Genomic DNA, 16,332 nt, shown 5'->3' on the forward strand with positions numbered 1-16,332 from the left:
CTCACCGTTGTTGGCTCCAGGAACCAGTATTACCTGCCTTTTAAAAGGTGGTCTCAGGGTCTGAGCTGCCCTCGGGATACATACGTGATACATACGTGATAGCAGCCAGATACAGATGTGAGACAAAGAGCCACTGCTGCTTTTCAGTTTTCTAAAAGTAATTTTCACAGAGGTAAGTTTATGCAACATAAATCCAACCACTTTAAAACACTATTTGACAGCATTGAGTGTGTTTACGATGTTCTGTAACCACTGCCTGTCTTCTTGCTGCCGCATACAGTATAGTCACTTCCAGTCATAACCTCATGTCCAGCCCCTCCCTAACCCCTGATAACCACCAATCTGCTTTCTGTTTCTGTGAATTTATTTTTGTTCTGGGTGTTATAGAATCAGAATCATTTGTGTCCTTTCTGTCTGTTGTCTTTTCTCTTGGTGCTTTTAAGGTTTGATCGTGAGCATCCATGGACCATTCCTTTTTGTAGCTGAGTGATACTCCATGGAGTAGCTGAGTGATACTCCTTAGCTATTCCATGGAGTGGCTGAGTGATACTCCGTGGAATAGCTGAGTAATACTCCATGGAGTGGCTGAGTGATACTCCATGGTGCCAGCTACTCTGTGGAGTAGCTGAGTGATACTCTGTGAGTAGCTGAGTGATACTCCATGGTGCCAGCTACTCCACCACTGTTTACTCATTTATCCACTGGTGAAGATTTGAGTCCTTTCCTTTGGGCTTTTATAAAAACTGCTGCTTGGGACATTCTATCTCGAGCCAGATCTATTTAGGTTCCTCCTTACGGGATGGCTCGGCCATGTGGGAACTCTGGGTAACATTTTCAGGAGCTATAAAGTGTTCCCACAGCGGAATAGCGTGCATCATCACTTGCAGTATAAAAGACTTCTGATTCTTCCCATCCTCGGCCTCATTTGTTTCCCACTCTGGGACTCGTTCTACTGTTATGATTTTATTTGAACTTTCCCTCCTGTCCTTGCTTCCTGCTCCCGTCCCCTGTTACTCTAACACCAAACATGGCCAGCATGATGGGATGTCCTACTGTATGCCACATGTCCTCTGGCAGCTGCTCTGCCCCTTCCCATCCATGGAGGCCATGCCTCTTGGTGGCATAAGAGGTTCTGAGCAGGGACCTGGGAGCAGTGATGGTCTCACCCTGTTTTACAGGCCAGGGTAATGGGGTTCAGAAGGGGTTAAATAAAATACCCACATAATGAGGTGACAATGAGGGACTCTGGAAGGTAAAAACTCCAAAGAGCACTGTGGAGATATTTCCTGGCCAGCTCCTGTTCCTTCAGTGTGTGTCTCCTAGGGGCATGTCTGGTGACACTAGTGTGGAAGAAGAGACTTGGGAAATGTAGGTGACTGGCACTTTAGTCTGTGAGTGGCGAATGGGTGTGTCTTAGGGTTTTACTGCTGTGAACAGACACCGTGGCCAAGGCAAGTCTTATAAAGGACAACACAGAACTGGGGCTGGCTCACAGGTTCAGAGGGTCAGTCCATTATCATCAAGGTGGGAGCATGGCAGCATCCAGGCAGACATGGGGCAGGAGGAGCTGAGAGTTCTACATCTTCATCTGAAGACTGCTAGCAGAAGACTGGCTTCCAGGCAGCTAGGGTGAGGGTCTTAAAGCCACGCCCACAGTGACACACCTACTCCAACAAGGCCACACCCACTCCAGCAGGGCCACACCCTCTAAGAGTGCCAATCCCTGGGCCGAGCATATACAGACCATCACTTGGTGTGTCAGCTTCATTCACATAGATGAGCAGCCCCATCAGGAGCAGGTTGTGGGAGGTGCTGATTAATGTCTGCAGGAAGATTGTTCTCTGCCCAACGACCCTGTCCTGTCTAGAGCCAGAAGACCAGGCTATCCCCGTTCACCAGCTGCAGGTCCTACCTCTTTGGCTAGGCTCGCCCACCAGCAGAAGCCGGCTCAACCCTACGGGTGGACAGCCTCGCCCTGGCCTTATCCTACCACTGGGGATTTATCGGCAGTGCCCTGTAGCCCATCTTGTGGCTAGAACAGGAACTCCGTCCCCCATACCCTTGCCCTGTGAAAGATGGACTCCACGTGTCCAGATACTGCAACCTCCCTCTGAAGCAGGTTGCCAAGGCTTCCCACAGCCTGTGTTCCCATAGAGGGACAGAACTGGAGGGAGCCGTTGCCTTGGCAACCCCACTGGCACCGGTGACTCAGCTGGTCTGCAGCCACCATCTGCCTGCCACACCTGCAGCGCAGTAGGAAGTTTCACCCTGGTCAGGCAGGCTAGGGGTCAGAGCTGCCCATTGCTGACCTCAGACTGCTTAGGTGAAAGGGAAAAGGCCAGGCTTGTACTTGCTCGATGGGGTCTGTCCTGGGCTCCGAGTCCAGTTCCACCTGGTGAGTTCGGTTCCCAGACATGTTTTCCTCAGATGGGACCTTAAAGAGTGAGCAGCCATGCCAGTGGGGCCAGCTCCCCGGTGCCTTCTGCCTTCGCAGGCCAGCCCATCCCTGTCAGGCAGAATGACTAGTCCAAAGATGGCTGCGTGATCCAGCCATCTTCCTCTGCCTCCTCGCTGTGGCCCAGCACTTCACCATGGCTGTGGTAGCCAAGGCCTGACCTTCCTTTTCTCGCCTTACACCTGGCACACCGTCCTCGCGCCCCGTCTGCTCCGTCTCCACCTGCCTGAGCCTGGAGCACCCCGGGTGCCTCCTCGGCGCACACACATGTAGCTCTCTAGCAAAACAAAGCCCAAAGCCCAGCTTGCGTGGGAACCGATTGGAACCCCTGGTTTTACTGAGCCTCCCGCTCAATGGCCCGTGGTTTTCTTCTCCGTCCTCTCAGGCTGGCTGTCCTCCTTCCTGCCCTCTGTCCATCACCTCTATGCCCCGCCCCTCTGGGTTCCGCCTTGTGCCCTGGATGGGGTACTGGCCACAGTTCCTTTGGGCTATCTCCCACCAGTTCCCTGCTTGATAAAACTAGGTGCGAGGCGCTAGTCCCCTAACCCCACGTAGCCATGCCTGAGGAAGAAAAGAAAGGTCTAACGGAGGCCGGCCGAGTTCAGACCCTTGGTTTTTTTCTACCTAAGCCTTTGATAGTTTGGCCTGCCAGATTTTTTTTTTTCTATTCAGGACACACACACACACACACACACACCCCACACCACACCACACCACACCAGACTGTAGGCACTCTTGTCTTATGCTGCCCCCTAGTGGAGCTCACGCTCACAGCCCTAGAAGGTGAGTTTCCGATTTACTCTTACCAAGAGCTCGAGGGTGCCTGTCTGGACCCACCACGTCTGGTTTGTTTTCCTTGATAGGAAACCAGAAGCGATGCTAGGCAAATATTTAAACAGATGAGAAAATCACTCTGGAATTTGAGTTGAAGCTGGAGGTGTTTGTCCATGGGGAGAGTCAGAGATGAGAAACGGGACTGAGGCTGAGGCAGCCTCTTTTTATTTATTTATTTATTTATTTATTTATTTATTTATTTATTTATTTTTAATTAGATATTTTATTTATTTACCTTTCTTTTTTTATTCGATATATTTTTTATTTACATTTCAAATGATTTCCCCTTTTCTAGACCCCCACTCCCCGAAAGTCCCATCAGCCCCCTTCCCTCCCCTGCTTTCCCATCCAACCCTTCCCACTTCCCTGTTCTGGTTTTGCCCTATACTGCTTCACTCTGCTTGATCTCTTACCTGTCTGTCTGCCCCTAACAGTGTGATTAGCAGTAGGACTGGCCACAACAGGAGGGATATACTTACCTGTGCCTTGTGGATTGTTGTGTTCATGGATTATTTTAATCCATGAACTAGGGTATAATTTCAGTCACTTTTTGTTTGTTTGGTTGGTTTTTGTTTTTTGTTTTTTGTTTTTTTTTTTTCAAGACAGGGTTTCTCTGTGTAGCCCTGGCTGTCCTGGAACTCACTCTGTAGACCAGGCTGGCCTCGAACTCAGAAATCCGCCTCCCAAGTGCTGGGATTAAAGGTGTGCGCCACCTCACCCGGCTTCAGTGACTTTTATTATCCCCATCCCCAAATGAAGAAACGGAGGTATAAGAAAGTGATGTACAGAGTCCCTCGGAAAGAGAGGCATCCGGAGTCCAAGCTCTGGAAGTCTGGTGCCAGCGGCTGCACCTTACAAAGTGCAAAAGGCTGAGAGCTGTGGGCAGTGAACTGGGCCAGCACCCCAGTCCGCGGGCACCCCAGTCTGCGGGCACACCCAGTCCGCGGCACACCCAGCCCGCGGGCACACCCAGCCAGCCACAGAGACCCTGAATACAGAGCACACAGCATATCTGAGTGGCTGGTGTTACAGGTGTGAAGACAAACGGGGACACGGAGGCTGCGCTCGGTTTCTGCCATCTCCTGCCTGCCTGTGTGACTCTGAGGTGGTCGTTTGGTCTCCCTGTTTGCTGATTTTTATCTTCGGTGCAATGGGGGCCAAATGAACTGGCATTTTCAGGGAATGTGGGGTGGGGTAGTCATTAGCTGGGAAGGGGGTATCAATGGGTTCATCGCTCACCTCCTGTCAGATGTGTGCTGCAGGAGGGCTACAGGAATCCACTCCCGGGGCCCCTTCCTTGGCTGAGTGGCTGAGAGCAGGGCCACACCTCTCCCGACCCGCTCTCTGCTCCTGCAGCCAGGCCAGGCAGGGACAAGGGCTGACGGAGCCATCCTCTCAGGGCTGTTCTGTTTTTTGTGGTCTAGGTGTGGAAAGGGGAAGCTGGAAGATGGAGACGGCATCAGCCTGAACGACATTGAGAAGGTCCTCCCGACCTGGCAGGTAGGTCCTCCGGCTCCTCTGCCTGGGCACGCCTGCGGGTGGTCCAGGTGGGTAGAATGCGGGCTCACCAGGGACCAGCTGTCCCACTGACAGCATTTGTGGCAACCCACCGTGGCGGTGCCGTAAGGACACCCTGTCGCTTGAATGAAGGGGCCACTACTCTAGCTTGGAAGTTTTCCCTTTGTCCCGACACCACAGCGGGTGCGTTCTACAGCACGCTCACACGGGCTGAAGCTCTACAGAGGGTCTAATGTGGCTTTGGAACACTGAGCGTGTCCTGCCAGCTCCGGCGCCTGCCGTGATTGTTGATTCTGTCCTTTCCTAGAATGGTCCGAGTTCTGAGACCAGGGGGACTCTCTCAGCAGAGCTCAGTGAACTCGGGTCTAGAGATGCTAATAATCCGAGACTTCAGAGGAGACAGTAGGGACCTAGCTGCTCCAGAGATGGCATAGTCCCCAGGAAAGGGACAGGAGAGCGGGACTCGCCGCACTCCCAAATCTCTTCTGCTGCTTTACCGTCATTCACCACACTTTCCCATCTCATCCTGTTTATTTCGTCCTCTCTCCTCTCTGCCCTGCCGTGAGCCTGTCACTGAGACAGGCCAGGAAGTCCAGTGTGGCCAAGGGGCGGGCTCACAGGGTCTCTTTCCCCATCTCCCTCTGGGTTTGCTGAGTTTCTTAAATCTGGAGTTTGTGTGTTTGTTATATTTTAGTGTGTGTGTGTGTGTGTGTGTGTGTGTGTGTGATGTGTGTATATATGATGTGTGTATGTGATGTGTATGTGTGATGTGTGTATGTGATATGTATGTATGTGATGTGTATGATGTGTGTGTGATGTATGTATGATGTGTATGTGATGTGTGTATATGTGATGTGTGTGATGTGTGTGTGTATATGTGATATGTGTGCATGTGATGTGTGTGATGTGTATGTGTGATGTATATGTGATGTGTGTGTATGTGATGTGTGTGTGATGTGTGTATGATGTGTGTGATGAGTACGTAATGTGTGTGATGTGTATTTGTGTATGTGTGTGATTCGTGTATGTGATATGTATGTCATGTCTGTGTATGTGAGGTATGTGTCGTGTGTGTGTGCTGTGTGTAATGTGTGTGTGATGTGTGTGTGATGTATGTGTAATGTGTGATGTGTGTGTATGTGATGTGTGTGTGATCCTATGTATATTATATGCAGAGATGGCAAAAAGGGTTCCCGCAGTTGCCACCTCCTTTATTCTTTGAGACTGACTGAATCCTAGTTGGCTTTGTATTGCTGTGATAACATCATGACCAAATGCAACTTGGGAAGGAAAGAGTTTATCTCAGTTAACAATTCTATGTTGAAGGAAGTTGGAGCAGGAACCTGAAAGCCTGGACTGAGGCAAAGCCATGGAGGAGTGCAGCTTACTGGCTCGCTCCCCATAGCTTGCTCAGACCGCTGCAGGGATGGCACCACCCACAAGGGGCGGGGCCTTCCCACATCAATCATCAGTCAAGAAAATGTTCCTTCAGACTTGTCCATGGGTCAGTCTGATGGAGGAAATCATTGAGGTCCTTTTCTCCAGACGACCTGAGCTTTTGTTAAATTGATATAAAAACAAACAAACAAACCTAACCAGCATGTAGACCAGCCAGGACTAGCCTCAACTAAACTAGCTAGTCAGCAAGCCCCGGGGTCCTCCTGTTTCCACCTCCCCCCCCCCCCCAGCGGGGACCACGCAGCGCCATGCCCAGCTGTAACACAGACACTGGAGTTGGAACTCTGACCCTCTGGCTCTCCCCTGGCACTTTATAGCCAGCCTCCTCCCCAGCCTGCATGTTTGGCAACTGTTGAGTGTGTGTCCTCCTCGTCTCCAGTCTGCTTTCCAATGTCTGCCGGCCCCATTTCCCATTCCCTGGGGCTTGCCGGAAATCTGCTCACTTTTAAAAGGTCTTTCCCCCTCTTTCCTTATTTGGGGCAACTTCTGCTGTCATGTCCTCAAGTTCACTCATCTTTTCTTGTGATGTCTAAGCGTGTTAATCCCCTCTTGGGTGTTTTTTTGTTTTTAGAAGTTACCGCGGATCTGTCTCTCTTGCCTTCCATCTCTCCCGTGTTTTAGCCTGAGACGTAACTTCCGGTCGGTGCTTGATGCCCTATCCCCACTCACTTATGCCTAGAACAATTCCCAGCCTGTTTTGTTAGTTTTGGTAGAATCTTACAGTGTAGCCTCCTAAGTGCTAGATTCCAGGAGGCGTGTGCCACCACGCTCCGCTTACAGGTCATAGTTCCTGATACTTTACATCAGAGTCAAGGCAAGGAAGGAAGGAGCTCGTGAGGTGGCTGGGGGGGGGGGGGGTGAATGAGCTTGGCTTGCCACACAGGGTGGACGGCCTGAGTTCAGTCCCTGGAACTCACAGAAAGGTGAAAGGAGAGAAGCACTCTACAAGGTTACCTGCACACATGTACAGCTGCCTGAGGAGCACCACGCAATATCATGTACACACACACACACACATGCACACACACACATGCACACACACGCACACACGCACACGCACATGCACACACACATGCACACACACAAACAAATAAGTAAATTCTTTTTACAAAACAGCTGCGAGAAGCATGTTAGGAAGAGATGTTTTGGTGAGAGAACAGAAGCGTCACCCCTTCACAGCCACGTCACAGAAGGACAGGAACAGCATCGCTCTCCCGTATGCCATGTGCTGGCTGCACAGACTCAGCCTGTTGCATCATGGGAAGGAAGGCCTGCTCAGCTGCAGGGTTACACAGAGGAATCCATGATTTAAAGACATTACAGAAAATTCCTACATACAACGCAGTCAGAAACCTCAGGTCCCAGCTGATTCTGACTGCGGCTGAGCCACTGCATGGGGACTGCGTTTCCTGTCCGTCTCCCTAGGCTGATGCTAATGCTGCCCTCTAGGTGAGAATTCCAGGTCCCAGAGAAGCAGCTCTTCAGGGGAAGGCTGCTCTGAGAGTTCATAACATCCCTCACAGCACCACACAGCCGAAGGTGCCTGCACAAGTTGTCTGTCAGGGCTCCCGAGTGCCAGCTACCCAGGCCATGGCATTGGCATGCACAGGGCTCCGCAATATGGACTCGCATAATGTCATGCAGGATGTTTGGGACTCCTAGCCTCAGTCACTGGGAGCCAGTGGCTGGAGAGCATGCACAGTGACCATCAAACACTGTCACTGTGTCCAAATTTACCCAGAAGGCACTGTATGCTCAATTAAAGACCATGAAGACCACCATATAAGAAGGGGAATCCTCTCTAGCTTAGGGGCCCCAAGCTTCCCTTGCAATTCCTCGGCATGTGTGGAGATAAATGAACTCCCAGACAGAAATCCACTAGCTCCCTTCCCTCCTATCTAGAGCCAAGAAGTAGATAAAGGGGGTTAGCCTGAGCTAACAGAAGGCATTTCCTACCTGCCTTCTCCCTTCTCCTCAAGAGAAGATAGACACTACAGTCCCTGTAGCTTCGTCCCCAACAGCTCCTCTTCCCATCGAGGTCCAGTCTCTTGAGGCAGCTTACCTCCCCAGCCTCTGTCCTGGACTCAGTTTACCCTACCTGCAGTGCAGCTGGGCCCTGTCCCCATCTGCCTGGATTCCTCTTTGCTTTCCCTCTGCCTGGTATCCAGCTTATTCTTGCTCTACCTCGTAGGCCTTGTCTCGGTGAGGTCACGTCCCCCTGTGAAACCCTCTCAGAGACACAGGGCAAGTCCATCCTCCCAGTCCCCCCGACCTCCTCTCACCCCTGCAGGATGGTTCCTGGCCCAGTGTTCCTTCTCATTCACGTGTCAGACCCCCCCCCCCCAGATGGGGACCCTGGAGGGCTGTAGCTATATGTCCTTCATAACACACGTTCGGGCCATGGGCACCTTCATGCAGTCCTTCCTGAGAGAAAGCGGTTGAAGAATGGCTTTCTAGAGGCTCAGCTGTGGCTCTCTGGGGGTTCAAAGTCATGGGAGTTTAGCCTGTTCTGTCACTGAGCCCATCCTCTTCACCCCAACACCTCCACACACGGCCCCAGCTAAGATCGCCCTCTCGCTTCCTGATGCAGCTCTTTTGGGTGTGGTTTCTCGGATATGGCCTGAAGGCTCACACGGCCTCCTCACTCACACATCTCCTGATGTTGTGCTGAGGGACCTCAATGTCCCCAAATTGTGTCCTTGGGGATTCAGGGATCCAGTTGGACTCTGTAGGTAGTCATGGCACCCCAAGGGCATCTAGTTAGCCCCGGCGGAGATAGAGCAAGGGGTTCATGGCCTGGATCTTAAATGTTTGGTCCCAGAAGAATTACTTGGAAAGTTAGTCAGTTAGTCAGCTGTAAAGCAGTGGCGAGGGAGGGGGCAGGCAACGGCTCAGTGTGCGGCAGGCACCTCCACCCACCAACCTCTCTCCTTCCCTCACTCAACTAAGCTTCCCGTGTAGCTTCTCTGACCCAGCCTTTCAGGGAGAATGGCATCTGTTCCTCAGGAAGGGCACGGTCCCCTCAAGGAAATGACTGGAGTAACAGTCCGAATGCCCTGTCGTTAGAGCTGTAAATGCCGGAGCAGACGCTGGCGTCTTGCCCAGGTCACAGTCCCTTAGGGTGAAAGTCTGTGTCCTCTCCCCACAGGCGCCACCTTCCTCCTCAAACTGTTGCAATTTCCAAAGCCTCGGGGCTCCAGCTCAGAGCAGAGGACCCCAGCGGCTCCAGGCTGAATGACTGTGTGGTAGTTCTCCTGGGAGCAGTGGGGGAGGGGAGCATGTCCTCAGTTGGAGATCAGATGTGACAGTGGTCCCTGGTCCAGCCCCTGTAGTCACAGCCCAGGGCCCTACCCTTGGCAATCCTACCTGGCTATACTTTCACAGTGAGCCGTGGATCCTAGGGACAAAACCTTTTAGTGCAAACTGTAGGAATTCCCATTGCTGGGACTGCTGGGACCTGTGAGCCTAAGCCCTCAGAGCTGCCCGAGGTCTTGGGGTGAGCAGGTGTCCATGTCCAGAGATTACACATGCGTCTCTAGGAACCCCAGCTGTCAGAACAGCTCCCCAACCACAAAGAACATTTATGTAGGTGAGGTTTGTCTTTGTCCCCTCATACACACACACACACACACACACACACACACACACACACACACATGTTCTGTAGAGGCCTGAGGACCACCTCAGGTGTCCATGTCCAGAGATTACACATGCGTCTCTAGGAACCCCAGCTGTCAGAACAGCTCTCCAACCACAAAGAGCATTTATGTAGGTGAGGTTTATCTTTGTCCCCTCACACACACACACACACACACACACACACACACACACGTTCTGTGGAGGCCTGAGGACCACCTCAGGTGTCATTCCTCAGGAGCTCCTTCTGCCTCCTTTGAGACAGAGTCTCTCCTAGGCCTGGGGCTTGCCAGCTAAACTGGCCGGTGAATCCTGGGAATCCTCCTGTCTCTATCTCCTCAAAGCTAGGATTGCAAACACATGCACTTAACGTGGCTTCAGGGAGTCAAATTCAGGTCCTCCTGTTTGTGAGGTGAGCATTTCACCGACAGAGCCACCTCAGCTGGTGACATAAGAGTCACCAAGGTCTGTCGTCTCCCTGTGGCATCAGCAAGGGAGGAAGAGCGGGAGACTGGGCTGGGTGATGCCCAAGGCAGGCTTGGCAGCACCCACTAGCACTTGCTGCTCTGGGTGGTTCGAGGCTGCCCGTTGCTCTCTAGGAGCTCTGGTGAAGTAAGGCATCAGGAGGCAGCATGGACTCAGGCTTCAGTCATTCTGGGTGGTGAAACCATAGGGAAGGGCAGAGCCTGAGACCCACATGGCTGGGCGTATGTTGAGGTCCTGGGGGACTTTGATGTGCTACTGTGGCATTGCATTATGAAGTACAGGAGTGAACAGCATGGCCTTCCTGCCATTTTCAGTGCAGCAGGTGTTCAGTTACAGTCATGGATGACTGCACGCTGCCACTAGAAGGTGTCATTGCATCACTCTGCCCCTAGAGGGTGTCGATGCATCACTCTGACGCTAGAGGGTGTCGATGCATCACTCTGCCCCTAGAGGGTGTCGATGCATAACTCTGCCCCTAGAGGGTGTCGATGCATCACTCTGCCACTAGAGGGTGTCGATGCATCACTCTGCCCCTAGAGGGTGTCGATGCATAACTCTGACGCTAGAGGATGTCGATGCATCACTCTACCACTAGAGGGTGTCAATGCGCCACCCTGCCGGCTCCTCTTCCAGCTGAGAAACCCTGGTCAAGGGGTTTTTCTACAGCCTTTCCTCCATATCAATGTCTGGTGAGCAGATTGTCCCAAAACGGCCCTACTCAGATCTCAGAAGAGAGAAAAGAAGTAAAAGGCACACAACTCAGGGTCAAACATCCTCTGCTAAGATCTCCAGGAACCCTCAGAGCATGTGGCTGCTACCCACAAGAGGTAGCACAGGCAAAGGACCACCTTCCCAGAGTGCCTAAGGATGCAGGGAATGCAGCGCTGAGGTGAGTTTGGGGAGCTGGAAAGCAGCAGCCTCTCTCCTGGGAAGGACAGGAGCTGGTAGGCCACACACGGGGAGAGACAAAGTTCTGGGATTCATGACCCGAGCTTCCGGTATTCATGACCCAAGCTTCCAGTATTCATGACCCAAGCTTCCGGTATTCATGACCCGAGCTTCCAGTATTCATGACCCGAGCTATCCAAGCTCAAGTTCGGGGAAAGGACTGAGGCTTGCTCCTCTTGCACACCCCTGGCCTCACCTCCGTCCCACTGCTATAGGAAGTCCTGGCCTGGGAGTATCACCCCCAGGGGTAGTGGCTTCAGGAGCTATTTCCCTTCATTGCTGAGTCTCTGGCCGATCCCACCCTGCCTCAGCCTGCTCAGCAACAATCATGGAGAGATACCGAGCTGACATGATGTCCTTCTGATCTCTAGGCAGCCCCAGGGTCTCCTTCACATTTCCACATTGCCCCTCCCCCCACCTCCCCCCACACTCATGGCTCTGATGCCTTTTGTGTCTTCTGTAAAACACTTTAGAAAGACAGTGTTAGTTGATGCATCTGAAGTCTTACCTACGTTTTTCCTATGAAAACAGTGTGTGTGTGTGCAGGGGGGGGAGTTGTTGTTATTTTTTGAGGGAGTTTGGTTTGGTTTGGTTTTTGTTGTTGTTGCTGTTGTTGTGATGTTTTGTTTGGGAGACAAATTTCACTGTGTAGACCAGGCTGACTTTAAACTTAGAACAGCTCACCTCCTGCCTCCAGAGCGCTGGGATTTATAATCTCGTACCACTGTGCCCAGCTAGGGATGTGTTTTGATCCTTTTCCTTGGATGGAATGGTTTGCCATCTGTGATTTGTTTGGCAACAGAAATACACCTTCTTCCTTTTGCATCTCTGCTAGGAAATTTGTAAACTGAATTCTATGCCTGTCAATAATTATTAGTTGGCTCTGACCTCAGTGACTGAGCTGGATTAGGGAAACTGGGCCAGGCTCTTACTGAGCGTCCTGCATAGCTAAGTCAAATGGAATGCCTTGCCTCATGAATGTGCCCAAGACACTCCCTGTGGAGGATCCCAAAAGGCCCTGGGGACAGTAAGTAGCCTTTTGACCTCAGGAGAATGTGTCTGAAGCATCCCCCACCCCCGTCCTCCACACACACACCCACACACCCCACACAAGAGGACAAGAGAGGGCAGAAGACACAGACGAGAATAGTAATTAGGGTTAAGCACTTAGATTCTCCCCCACCATGCATCAGATGAAGACTGGGTGAGAGTTATACACTAGCCTCACACCCTGGGAACCTGAGGGGCAAAGGTCATTTCAAAATGAAAATCGGCCACCCATAAAATGATAACCAAGAATTCCCTTGATTCATCTAATACTTGACAAAGTGGAAAATGGTGTTGGCGCAGGAGCTGCCTCCATCGTCCAGCAGGTGGCACTGTTACCTTGTGATAACAGGCTAGTGGGGCCCTCTGCCCTGCATCTGGAGTGGCTGTGGCCAACTCTTCAGCCCTCCAGATGGGAACGAGTGACTATCATTCCCTAGAGCTATGTTGTCTCTCTTGCCAAGTCTTCTGGAAACTTCCGGGATCGGTGAACTCATAGGCGTAGGATTAGTAAAATATCCCAAAATGCCCAGGCACAAAAGTCACATGAACACCAAGCTCCGTGCCCCCCAGCCCCGCCCTCAGCCCTTAAGGCTGCTACTTCTAGTCACCTCACAAACCTGTGGGAGGGAGGAGCGGTCTGACTCCTTTCAGTCTGTGCACGAGTACTGACTGGGCACCTTCCCTGTAGATAGTGCACAGCATTCTCTGGTGTCCCCTCAGCGAGACACCACGGATGGGCGTGTCTCAATGACTAGCACTTGCTGACATGCACCAAGCACTTTCTTGAAGACACCTGCCTCTTTAATTTTTTTTCTAATTTATTGGCTTTAATTTTTTTCATACGATATATTTAGATCCTATTCTTTGCCCTCTTCTAACCCCTCCTGTGTCTTTCCCACTCCCCTCTCTCTCAAGACAAAAGAAAAAAGTTTATAAAAATCATGGAGTCTCTTTTGGGTTGGCCAGCAGCTCCTGGGCACGAGGCCTGCCCTGGAGTGTGGCTGATAGACTCAGTGAGAAAACTTGTCAATTGCTGGGGTCTTTGTCTAGTTCGGACCTGTGCAGGTCCTATGTATTCTGTCACAGTCTGTGTGAGTCCTTATGTGCATCGGCCCTGTTGAGTATGGAAGACGCCGTTTCCTTGACTCTTACACCCTTTCCACCTTCTCTTCTGCATGGGCCTTGAGGGAGCGGGTTTGATGAAGACGTCCTATTTAGAGCTGGGGAGATACTTCCTAGTGAGTTCCTTTTGCACCTGTCTTCTGGTCAGATGTCACCTTCCCAGTAAGGCCTTTTGAGCTGTACCATCTCAGGGCTCCCTGCCTCTCTGTCTTTATCCTTCCTCTTAGTGCCTGCCACACACATGCCGTATTGATCACAGGTGTCTGTTCATGCTCCCACTAGTTGTTGGCTGCAGGGGAGCACAGCCAGGGGCTCATGGTTGGATGTAAATGAGCCCGATTGCTCTTGTCCCCAGGGTCTCACACTCTGTACCTTGGTCGAGGACATCTATCTCTATAGGTGCTGTGAATAGAGCCTGTATGTCCTGTCCCTGAATTCTCAAAGCCGCCTAGTGACAGGTTCATTCCATTATCATTTTATGGTCTGGAGAGGCAGCCTCGATTACCTTAGAATTTGAACAGCCTGGCCCATTTGTAAATGGTGAGGAAGAGGTAGCAATTCCACAAACCAGTTTTCTGGCTCTGGGTAACAAAGGATGTGCAAGTTAGAAATGAAGGCCATTTCTTGATCCGGCACAGAGAAAGTGGCCATCTTTTCTCTCTACTTCTGAAGGTGATCCGTATGGAAAGGGGTGGGGGAAATAGGAGGAAAATCCCCATGACAGTTTTGAGGGTCAAATATCAGACAGGTTTCCAAACTTCCCCCTCCCTGCTGACTGAAGTCGAATACCTACCTACCTACCTACCTACCTACCAGACCTCCTCACCTCTCCATCCTCCCTTCCCCCAGAGTCTCCTCAATTAGGACAAAAGCAGGACAAAAGGAGACCAGACGCTCTTCAATCCATGGCTTCCTGTCTGAGGCCCCAGGTAGCAGGCCCGTGGGGAACGGGGAGTCGTGCTAGGGAATCACGCCTGTTGTTATTTTTACCCCGTGTGAGTCTTTTATAGAAATGACTACTTGGGAGTCAGAGACTTCTGGTGCTGATAACCAGGAAAGGCCCTTGGGAAGAGGTAACTGGCTGAACCTGAGTGGGTTCTCACGGATTCTTCCCTTCCACTCCCAGGAGGAGCAGAATAGAGGGAGCCAGGATCTGAGGTGGCAGCGGCCTTTGGAACTGGATGGGACTGGCTTCACGGGGTCCAAGGAGCCTACCATCCTTATATGACCCAGAATGAGGCCAGGGTCTGGCAACCTGCCCCACGCACTAAGTCTAGTCCTCTTTCTTGCCTGTTTTTTGCGAGTTTTCTTGCTGTATAGCCTCTGTTCTCTATTTGTTCATTGGCTGTGACAGTGTTTGTGCGTGTAGAGCTGTGTAGCTGGGTCGCCTCCGTGTTGACTCCAAACGTACAGCATTTCCTCTCCAGTCCTTTTCAGAAGAAGGTTGCCTGGAACATCAATGGGAAGAAGGCCAAGCCATCCCCCACCATGGAGGGGCATACACCTATCTAAAATAATCCTGTAAGGCCTCTGCTTCTTCAGCTGCACAGTGAGGACCGTATACCTGTTCGGCATTGTGAACTAGGCTGGAGTCCACAGTGTGGGCCACACCAGCATTTGTAAGTTGCCTTTGCAAGGTGCTTCCTTAACAGGCCCAGTTCTGAGCTGGGCAGTGGTGGCGCATGTCTTTAATCCCAGCACTTGGGAGGCAGAGGCAGGTGGATTTCTGAGTTTGAGGCCAGCCTGGTCTACAGAGTGAGTTCCAGGACAGCCAGGGCTACACAGAGAAACCCTGTCTCAGAAAACAAAACAACAACAAAAAAAAAAAAAAATGAAAAAAACAGGACCAGTTCTGACCAGGGTGACCACACAAGGACAGGCTTGACCAAAGACCATTCTTGGGTGTCTTGGAGTTGCTGGGGACAGAGGTTCTCTTGGATTCCTGTGACCCCCTCAGACTAAGTGCTACACGAATGAATGCTTCAGTGACTAGAGGGGCTGGGAGTGCCTCCCAGTCACCCATTCCTCTTTGTTTTCTAGTACATACGTCACTCCTTCCCAAAGCTTCCCTCTCCTCTTTGAAGCCATCCTGAATAAGTCAGACCACATCCGCCCTCAGAGCCTCCCCGGGCCTCCTAGGGACTTGATGCCAGGCCAGTTTTGAGTGTGTCTCATGTTTCATGACACCTCGTGTGCCTGTGCCTCCCAGAGGAGGGAAGTCTTGAACTCAGCCCTGGTTGTATGGGGGAAGGGTATCAGGAAGAAGAGAACGCGGCATCATGGGAAGCAAGCGGATAACGGTGCAGAATGGAAGGAGGCTGCAGAGCGTAGGGGCAGGGCCTTCCAGAGATGGTTCCGTGAGCATCAGGATTTGTTCTGTTGGTGGGGGCTCAGGGCTACAGAGGGGCTCGGCTGGATGTTCTTGGGTGGGACGAGTGGTGGCTTTGGGAAGTTGTGGACAGGGCTCTGTTGAGACCTGGAAGAGGTCACTGGGGATTTCTACAATCGCACATAGCTCGCAGCAGTGACCAGGTTGGCTCTTCAGTTCGGGTCAGTCTAGGGACTGGGAATGGCAGATCTTACCACTACTGGAGAGGCTATCTGCTCCATGTCCCTCTTTGAGCCAGACCATGCCCATAATGCTTTGCTGAATTCCAGAAGGCTCCATCAGTCATGAGGGCATGGCCATAAAGCCAGCATGGGCTGGAGAGCTTTTGTGGGAAGTAGTGTCACAGGTCTAAGGAGACCAGGCTAAGCACCACCTGCTTCAGGGCTAAGAGTATGACAAGGACACCTGGCCTCCCTGTCCTACCCTGCTGGAGGGT

The 16,332-nt window shown here is 51.8% G+C and overlaps 1 protein-coding gene across 1 annotated transcript in view; it reads left to right on the plus strand.

Moving 5' to 3' along the window:
* Ctif (cap binding complex dependent translation initiation factor) overlaps nt 1–16,332 on the plus strand; it is a 266,617-nt gene that overhangs the window by 91,384 nt on the left and 158,901 nt on the right. The window contains 1 exon segment of the mRNA XM_052155712.1: nt 4,714–4,789. Within this exon segment, the coding sequence (XP_052011672.1) occupies nt 4,714–4,789 (76 nt within the window).

The sequence above is a fragment of the Apodemus sylvaticus genome, chromosome 13 (genome assembly GCF_947179515.1).
Source record: "Apodemus sylvaticus chromosome 13, mApoSyl1.1, whole genome shotgun sequence".
Lineage (NCBI taxonomy): Eukaryota > Metazoa > Chordata > Mammalia > Rodentia > Muridae > Apodemus > Apodemus sylvaticus.